Here is a 10,403-nt window from a genome sequence, read left to right on the forward strand (position 1 = left end):
ATTGTATTTACATTGACTAAGCTTAATAATAGAAGCAACCTACTTTCATGGGGGGGGAAGAGAGGCAATCTGGTCCCAACCCAAATTCTAAGGGCAAACAGCAAGAAATGCATTTAACCAGATTCAATTGAATCTACATAGCACCTATACGAAGATGACCACACAACGGAGGCATATTTAAGTAAAAGTCTAACCGAACACATGTGCAGCCTTTTAGTAATGTAAGGATCATCGAGCTCTTTGGACCACCTCTTTATAAAACCAAGCGCGGGCCTAGGTTTGCTTCACGAGAGCTCAATGTGCAAGTTAAAACGTAACCCATGGTCAAATAGAACGCCTCAATCTGTGAACGAATCGATGTCCTCCTTGTACGAATCTTGAGAAGGAAAGCCTCTTACATTTATTTAGATTTAGTAGATTCAAAGAGCACCATGCAACCAAATTATTCAAGTCTCTTTGAAACTGATGTGATCGCGATTCTACGGAGAAAGAAGAAAACAGTTTCACATCATCAGCATACATTAAGATCTGTCTGGAATTCATCACCGACGCCAAATCATTAATGTATAAATCCCAAGTGGAATTCAGCCGAGGTAATGAAATTAAACCAAACCCCAAATGATCTCTTGTGCAGATACGACCTTATCCATTTCACTAAATAGAAACCAGAGGCTTGGAGTTCAAAGATAAGTAGTTTATGGTTAACCAAATAAAACGCTTTGCTAAAATGAGTGTATATGACATCAGTGCGAAAGCCACTAGGAAAAGCCTTGAAAACATGACAAGTAAACTCTAACAAATTGGTGACCGTAGATCTTCCTTTCCGAAAGCCATTCTGTTGTGGAGAAATATACGAATAAATGACAAAAGCCAAATGCTGAGTCACAATTCGCTCGAACAATTTAGGCAAGACACTCAACTTGGCAATGCCTCTATAGTTCTGTATAAATTGTCTACTTCCACTTTGTGAAAAGGAAGAAGAAAAGTAAGTACTCTTCCAACACAAAGGGAAAACACCTAAATTAAAGGATTGGTTAAAAATCTTTGAGAAAACGCCACATAACACGACAGCGCAATATTTAAGTTCAAATGATGGTATCTCATCAAGTCCAAGCGCGCAACTACATTTTAGAGAGCTCAACTCTTTAAAAACTCTTTAAAAATATGGGTAGTTTACGGACAAAGCGGAATTAGCAGTAGAAAATTTTTGTCGGAAGCATTCAGCGAAAAGATTTGAGATTTCAAAATCATCCCAGGCATCAGAGCCATTAAAAGCAACATGCGATGGATTTATGGAGATTTTTCTTCTGGAATTAACGAACTTAAAAATGTACTTAGGATTAGAAAACAGATATTGCAATAATATTGGAGGTTGAGGGAGTTAAATCTACGCCTTGCCGTCGAGTAAGCGAAATAGTCGAAAACAAAGCCACTTTTTTAAAAATTTTTTGAAAAGCGTGTTTTTTCTATTCTTATAATATTTAATTGTCTTATTAAACCAAGGGGTACACCCGCCTCAAGGTCGAGACTGCTTGACCGGAACAGATGCAGAAATCGCTAGATTTATTATATTGTAAGCTTTGAATACCTGAAAAATCAAGCATAATATGTGAAAGATGTGATTTCAGCATTGAAACGTTTTTTTTTTGTGGAAATCATAAAATTTATTTGAAAATGTTGAATTGGGAACGTTGCAGAAGTTCAACGAACCATCATGTTTGTAATGAAAGGAAATACCCAATGCTAGATGATAAGCATTCTCAGGTGAACTAAAAGTAAGTCAACGATTAACACAAATCTCGGGAAAATTGGCAAAGCAAAGATCAAGTAGTCTACCATTGCAACTGGTGTTACGGTTGTATTGGACTAAATTATGATCGAATAATTCACTAAAGAACACAACAGCTCTATCAGATATTGAAGTAGGAATCAAACAGCCAGAACTATTACTGTAAGACCAAGTGACTTGAGGCAAATTGAAGTCACCCAACGCAATGACTATATCGGTAGATTTAAATTCGCTGATGAGGGTGGACTGTTTCTTATATATGGAGATATCCGAATTTGGGGGAATATAGGAGCAGGTCACATGTAAGTATTTATTAGGAAATTTCGCTCGAAAGACGGTAAATTCAACGTCGGTAGTAGTGCGAAATTCAATTGAATAGGAGGAGACATCAGCAGCAGACATCACCACTAACGCGATTTAATCAGTCATTTCTGAAAAGCTAGAGAAATTAGTGAAAAGTTCCAACGAATATAGTTTAGAAAACCTCCGCGGAAAGTGGACTACATTTATGAATTTAGGACCCTAACATATCTTAAATAAAAGCTACTATGTCTGAAGAAACTTTCAGTGTTTTGAAGATGGAATAACTATCGATTTAGTATTACGGGGTTGATCCCGAGGAATAAATTCCTATATTAAGAATTCAACTGACCACAATGGTTTGTTTGACAAAATTCCCATGTTTTCAGTCGGAAATAGCACCTTAAAGCACGACATAGCTGTATGTAACGAATCGTTCAGAATCAGGGCCTGTTCGACATAATGTATACATACCATATGTGGATAAGTCCATGTGAGAATGCAACAGAAATAGAATTTGTGAAGAAAGGAAAGAAGAAAAGTTTGTCACTTATTCAAAAATAATCAAAATGGCCATCAATACAAAACTAAAATTCAATAAATTTAAACATTTTTATAATATAAAAGCGTATAAAGCAATAAAGCAAAAAATACAAAGAGGAAAGGGTGAAAGTTTTAGACATAAGGTAAAATAGTAAGACCACAGACTCTGGAATTCGAGTCAGCTACTTAATTCAAGGTTATGTGCTGTATGGTTGTCTCTATTGTGTGTTTGGATAAGCGTTCCTGTGGCATATGATGTGTGCTGACGACCAGTGCAATATTGTTTACACAAACGTTCACACACAAAATTTGTAGAGGGACCGGCTTCAAAAAGACAGCTTTGAAAGGTATTAGACCGACGCTTTTGAAATGTAACCGTTTCTATTCGATTACCTATGTGTACATGGCATGGTACAGCTGTTGGGACTTGAATTGTTGACCCATTGTCTGGGATGACTTCTACTTCAATGGGTAACCCACCAAGTGATAAGTTAAGTGAAATGTGATAAAAAAGCTGGTTTCACCCGTCTCGATGGTGGAAGTCGTTATTTTTCCCCCTGTAACGGGGGTAATCGTGAGCTTATTGGCGTCGCAAATTCACGTTAGGCGTTTGAAGGAGGGATTGGATATTCGGGACGCGCTGCCTCTCTGTTCAATCGGGTTCCGTAGGAGTTTTCAGGCTGTGAATGATGGTTTGGCTCTCTTGCAAATCTCCTTTGACTACCGTTCGTATGATGACGGCAATCTTTTCTCCGGTTATTAGTTTCACGTCTGGAAAATAACTTCTAATATATATCATTTAGTTTTGTTCACAAAGAGATGTACTGGCATTTGATGCAGGTATATCCTCGTGATCGTCTGCTTGTTCGAGAAGTTCTTTAAGTGAATTAAAATCTCGTTGACTTATATACTACATGTAATCAGGAAATGCTTTCAGCAAAATTCCTTATAATTTTTGTCTTCCATTCATCTTATAATGCCACATTAGGTGCTGTACAGCCAGGGCATAATCTTTAAAAGTTTCATTGGTTCACTCGGTACGAGCATACTTCATCTTCCAATCCTGCTAACGAGGCAGCAGGAAGAATTTTAGGAAATTGATTTTAAAGGTACCCCAGGAAGTCCATTGTTTATTGCCGTGTTGATATGAAGTCAGTAAGTATTTCGGGCTTGGTACTCGATAGTGCTCAGGGATTAATTCCCTGAAACTCTGGCAGTTGTTCTATTCTCTCAATGAACGCAAACGTGTCTTGTCTTCCATCACATTTAATATTCCACTTGCGCATATTTCCATGATGGAGCACTTTTCATCGGTTGATAGTGGAGTTTCTGCAAGATTAATCACTTTTAATGTCGGCGCTGCTTTCGTGCTCATGTTTCCGCTGGTTCCGCTTCCAGTGTTTTGAGACTTTGGTGGCTCACATGTGGCTTGTAACTTTAGAAGCCGACCAATTCTTCGTTCGTGTGTTCAGTGGTAATGAGCTGAAACAATCTTCTTCGTAGCTCTTCCACACAATCTCTGATTTACTGATTAAATTCCGGGAGATGCGTAGTTAACTCGTAGTTGCGGAGAGTGTAAGCTCTCCAACATTTTTGTTATATTAATTTTTTTATTAAATCTGTTGTTTGCTTGCTTGGTTGCTTTCGAGGGAACTATTAGTAATTTATGGTACTCAGTTAAATTCGGAAAGTATATTCTTGAATATTCTATATTGGCTATATTCTATATTTTCAATACATTTAGCGATGGCTAAGACAATGCTTATTTTTAATAAATTTAGCGACGGCTAAGACAGTGGTCAGAAAACTTTCTTCGGCGATGTGTCCCTTAAAGTTTCTCGAGATTAAATGGATTGTATAATATTTTTCTAGATAGCAGAATGAGAAAAATGAGAAGAAAAATCGGATTCTGTTATGACTGGTGTATTCAACGCAGTTTAGGTTTATATGCCTTTTTTGATGTAACTAGGAAGAAATAATAACTGTTTCCTTTTTCATTTTTCCAATAGTTTCTGTGAAAATTTTATGGAATTATCTTCAATATAATGGGTGACCCTTATTTTGTGCATTCATATGATGATACTGAACAGTGCTTCTTTGTGGTTGTTTTCTTTTACTTGTACAGTTACGAACGTTGGATTCTGTTTGTTCGATTCTTCTCGACCTTTACGTAGTTCATGAATTAACGATATATACAATTTTCCAATTAAATCAAATAAGTTCTCGTTTTGTTAAGAGAAATTTTTAAAATTGAAAATCAAGCACGTTTCCCTTTTTGCTATGATAATTGTTAAATTTTCTCAACAGTACTCTTTTGTAACCAAGTCCTCCTTATTTCGCAATAATGTAATTTGACGAATTTTAGAAAATTATAAATAATGAATTACACTTTTGCGTCTCTTTAGCAGTAAATTTTAAACTTAAAATTTCCGATGGATATTAATAAATAGCTTTTCTCTGTACCAGCAATCCCTGGATAAGAGAGTTACATGTAGAAAAGGTTTCTCGAAAACTTAATTTCTATTTATTTTACTGAAACAGCAATATCTGGGTAAGAATCTGCTTTAGAAATTTTTTCTTGTCGAAATTTGAATTTTTTCTTAGCCTAGTTTGTCTAGGAGACAGACGATTTTTTATTTAACGAATTTGATATACGTTCACTGTAACAGCAAAGCCTGGGGAAGAGTCAGCTAAAGTATAAACCTCTCTTAATTATTGAAATATTGTCGGCGACAATTTGATCAACCTGTATTTAACAATTTATAATTAAACACAAGCAGAATAGTATTTAAAACAACGCTGTAGCTATTTTGGTTATAGTCTTCTTTACTTGCGATGGATACATTGCTCTTAAGAAGCGAAGAAGAAAATTTTATGGCTGGAATAACTTTCTTTTAACGACCGCAAAATTACTTCTTATGGTTTGACTGCTACAGCAACTGATAATAGGACGCCACGACTATGGCTTACACTAAATTCGGTGAGCACGGAGTTTTCCTGTTTGGTCTTCACTGAAACTTGTTTAAAGTATGATCTGCATTCGTCGAAACTTTTCCATAATTCGTTTCAGGTTTTCAAAAATGATAGATTATACCGCAATGATGGTGCTGTTTTAATTCCCATATCTGTGGCAGTCTCCTCCTATTCAACCGAATTCTCTACTACTCCCAACATTGAATTTATCGCCATTCGAACGAAATTTCCTAATAAATACTTATAAGTGACCTGCTCCTATATTCCCCCAAATGTGGATATCTCCATCTATAAGAAAGATGCTGGCCTCATTTGTTACGTTGCCGAAGAACCTAAAGCTGCTGATATGTGCCAAATTCAACTACATTAAATAAACATTATGATTTTAATAAGATCAATATCTTACTTACTGCTTAAATCTCGTTTTTCACAAATTGTAGTCGATTTTTCTATTGAAAATATTGAAATGTTACTGTCATCGTTCTGTAATGCGTTATACCTAGCTATTTCTGCATTCGTTCCGATCAAATAACTTCACCCTTAAAGCAAAACCCCCATCATGGTTTAACAAGAGTACTAAATATTTTCAAAAAATTTATGAGAAGTGGTTCTGCTTACGACCTTTTCCCCTATTCTGCTGCAAGGCATACATTCAATAATCTCAGTTGCTCATAAAATGCTCATTGATTGTTAATCTTAAAAATTTTAGTTCCATTTCCAAAAGAAAAATCTCCATATGTCCGCCGCATGTTTCTGACTGATTATATTGAAACCTCAAATCTCTTTCCTAAATAATTCAGAAGAAATTTTTCAGTTTCTGGTTCTGATTTAACTGTTAACTATCCATATCAGATCACCATCTTGGTCATTCCTAACTTGATCATTTCAGGAAACGAAGTTTTACATGGTTCGAGGTCTCCAAAATATAGTTGTGCGCCTGAACCTGATGGGATTCCATCATGTACTCTTAAATCATACTCTGACGAGCTATGCGATGTTATTTCAATTATTTTTAATCAGTCCTTGAAATCAGGTGTTTTCCCTTTGTGTTGAAAGGGTGCTTTTCTTATTCCACTTCACAAATGTGGGAACAGACATCATATTGAGAACTGTAGAGGCATTAGCAAGCTGCGTTTTGTTACCTAGCATTTAGCTTTTGATATCAAATCTTATTTTTACCATTCCAGCTTGGTTTTCTCAAACGAATATCAACTGTCACGAATCTCTTACAGTTCAGTTGCCATGTTTTCAAGGCTTTTGCTAGTGACTCTCGCACGGATTTCATATACACAGATTTTAGTAAAGCGTTTGACTTATTTAACCACAAGTTATTGGTCTCCACACTACAGGTCTCTGGCTTCCTTGTCCTTAGTGAAATGGATAAGCTCTTATCTTCATAACCGATCATTCAGGTTTAGTCCGTGCTAGGTTTTAATGAGGGATGATCAAAAGAACTTAAAGATTCTTAAAGCTGTACACGTGTTTACCTGGACCAATACTTGAATATGCCTTTGTTGTGTGATCATCTTCCTGCAGATGTTACGTAGTTTTAATTGACTTCGTTCAAAATCAACTGTTGCTGCCCTTAGGAATTCGTCTTCCGGCTTCCTTATGAAAATAGATTGTTTCTGTTATCCCTACCATCACTTGAGAAGCGTAGATTTATTCTTCGTGTTTCCTTCTTAATTAAGTTAATAAATGCTACTATCGATTCGCCCACTTGGTCATTAACCTGAATCAATGTAAATATAATTATGAGCTGTTTAACCCCTTCAGAGTTATTGGCAGAAACCTAAATGATGTCTATCTAATGGGATATTTAGTATGTTCAGAATTGTTTGGAGAAACCTAAATGATATCTACAACTTTACCTCAAAATTGAACTATTTAAATTCTCTCAAAAGAACGATCGTTTATACGCGCGGTTTGCCTATCTCGTATTTAAACTAGCTTATAATCTTAACCTCTTAATGTGATTCGAAAGTTAGCCCAGCTTTTGCATGTTTCAAATGGCTTAAGCAATCACGGATTAGTTTTTATACATTTGTATACATTTATTTTTTTCCTTACTTCTCCTTATATACTTTGCATTAGTTTTTAATAATAATTAATATAAAATTTAATTCGAAGATTTACTTGAATTCGTTTTTTAATTTATTTTAGTTGAGTTCTAAATAAATAAGTATGAATTAGATCAAATTATTCCACTTCATTTCGTTTTATCTCAAATTTTACATAACTAAATAAAAAAGAAACTTTTGTGTGTGATTTTGTTATTGATTGCATCACAGTAGACAAACAAATGTGATACCAAATGTGATGTGAACCAATTAGCTATCTATACATAATTAGGGCCCATTCAGCACATGAATTCAGCCTCGAGAATGCCAAACTCTTCTTTTTTTAAACTCTTTTTCTTTTAAATTAGCGGATATACTTCTTCTATGTTTTATTTCAATACAATTTAAAAGTGGAGAAAATATGTTATTTCTTTACTTATCCGCTTTAAGCCAAACGACGATATCGTCTTCGAACAATTTGCGAAGGCTGCTGTACGGATTTTGCACTTCAAAAGAGAAGACCAATATTAACGAAAATGATACCTTGGTGATGCCATACATAATTAGCGCCCAGCTTCGTCGCGAACAAATGTTAACTAAAGCATATGCAATAACCCCACTATATTGCCAGATCTCCAGATCTTTGTGCTTCGTCGTCCTCAATAGGCCTTATATGCATTAGACATGTTTAGGCAAAGGCAGTAGCTTTGAAAAGGGCTCGTTAAAACAGAGTTGGGTATGGTTTGATATTTCAAAGGATACGTTAAATGATTTATTTCCTTACATTTTTTTAAACACAGATAGCGTGTATTGTGATATAAAAGAAAAATATTAACGGACTTCGCCAGCATTTTAGAACGAGACTTTAGTTCAATAAGTTAAATTAAATCGATCATTTATTTTTATTTCTCTTTATATACTTTGTACTAGTTTTTAATAAAAATTGGTATAAGATTTACTTGTAAGAGTCAAATTAATTCAACCGTTGATTTATATTAGTTGAGTATCATATGTAAGTAAATATTCATGGATCGTTCATAATTGTTAAGAAACAAAAAAAAAAATATATATATATATATATATATATGTACGCATTTACAACGCTTCAAATTTAACACGAAGACCATTTGCACTTTGTAGCCTCAATACACGCTAATGTAGAATGTGAATGTGACTTTTTTGGAATACTATTTTCAATTGGCGACATTCAAGCGTTCGAAATATTGGACCATCAAATCTGAATTTTTCACATAAATTTCTTACTTCGAAATATAATTTTTCGTTCCAGTTGACAATGCAGATGAAAAAATTAAAAGATTAAAAGATCATAAGGCGATTTTTCCGTTGAAGAAGAAATTTACCATTGCGTATTATTTTCAAGGAGAAGGATATCTAATTTATCTGGGATACATAGGACTTCCTAGTCTGCGTCTAGTAGTTAACTCTGTCTCGCGCTGGGAGCATCAGAAACAGCGCCCTTTCTTACATATTGTTGCTAATATGCAAGAATAACAGCCTGCAATACTAACAAATCCAGAGATCAAAAAATTTGAGCGACTTTGCGAAAAGGACGTTGGCGTAGATATCGGTATCCAAATGTAATTGCAAACGCTTGTTATGCCCGAAATATTCCCGAAGAAATGGAACATAAATGAAATATTATAATCTCTAAAAAATTTACTACGCGTACTTGATATAACTTGTATCTGAAGTGGAGGTACCTGATGGAGAGTCTACAGTTTCTTCTCTTTTCTTCACTACTTATTTCCTTCAACAAAGTTTATTAAACATTATTCCAGCAAATTAAAGAAGTTTCTATTAACTTACGTGAATATAAAAGCTGAAAACGCTGCCGATAGTCTTATCACTCGTTGATAGTCTTATCACTGTCTTTATTTTGTGCTTTAGTATGTCCGTGCAAAGATACGTGCCATAACACCAGTTACCCGTTACCTCTTAAAAATTTCTAAGGACGGTACTTACACATTATTACTGTAATGCATACACCACCACAGGGTTTTCTTTTGTAGCTTGTTAGTGTTCTTAAAATAAAGACGAAGCACAACAAATAAGAAGGTAAATGATTTGCTTTTATCAAATTCATAGTATATGTAAAATATAACTATATGTATGTAAATAACGTGTCAAATTCCATAAAAAATAAATTGAATATGGCAATTTGGACATGGTCATGTGATGTTTTGAGCATCCTCAAATATACGTACTCCTATGAGTACTGGACTTATATTAAATATTGCCACCAAATGCAGACTCGTTCGTTCATTTAATATGTTAAGTTTTTGCACAGCAGATTCGCATGGTAATAGCATACAAAACTGCTAAAACTAGGTTGATTTTAGTTCTGTCCATCCCCGTGCATTACGGCATAAGGACAGCGTAACTTGCCATGACCAGCTTCATATCAACTTAATTCTTGATTTTTCAAAATATTCTTTTCAGAATTGCTAAAAGATGATCAGTTTTCAGTAAAATGGGAAGATAGTGCGTTCAACAATATGATAAACTGGCTTAAATACGATCCACAGAAGTAAAAGACGCATCTGACAGAGTTAATCAGCCCTCAGAAATGAATTCTTGAGGGATCATATCAGTGCAGATACTTTGCTTGCAAATCATCTACAACGCAATCAATTTTTAAATTAACTGCTTAAGTATCATTTAACACCGTTAAATCAATATTCATCGGTTTGGTCTTGCAACAATCATATCAATGCAAA

At 34.9% G+C, this 10,403-nt stretch overlaps 1 protein-coding gene across 1 annotated transcript in view; it reads left to right on the forward strand.

Annotated features, from left to right (window-relative positions):
- The window catches only part of LOC119638670, a 29,464-nt gene extending 19,075 nt beyond the window's left edge, over positions 1-10,389 (forward strand). Inside the window, exon 3 of the mRNA XM_038035606.1 lies at positions 10,126-10,389. Within this exon, the coding sequence (XP_037891534.1) occupies positions 10,126-10,141 (16 nt within the window). The 3' untranslated portion in view covers positions 10,142-10,389. The remainder of the gene's footprint in view (positions 1-10,125) is intronic.
- Positions 10,390-10,403: the final 14 nt, after the last annotated feature.

This window comes from Glossina fuscipes, unplaced genomic scaffold, assembly GCF_014805625.2.
Source record: "Glossina fuscipes isolate IAEA_lab_2018 unplaced genomic scaffold, Yale_Gfus_2 106, whole genome shotgun sequence".
Lineage (NCBI taxonomy): Eukaryota > Metazoa > Arthropoda > Insecta > Diptera > Glossinidae > Glossina > Glossina fuscipes.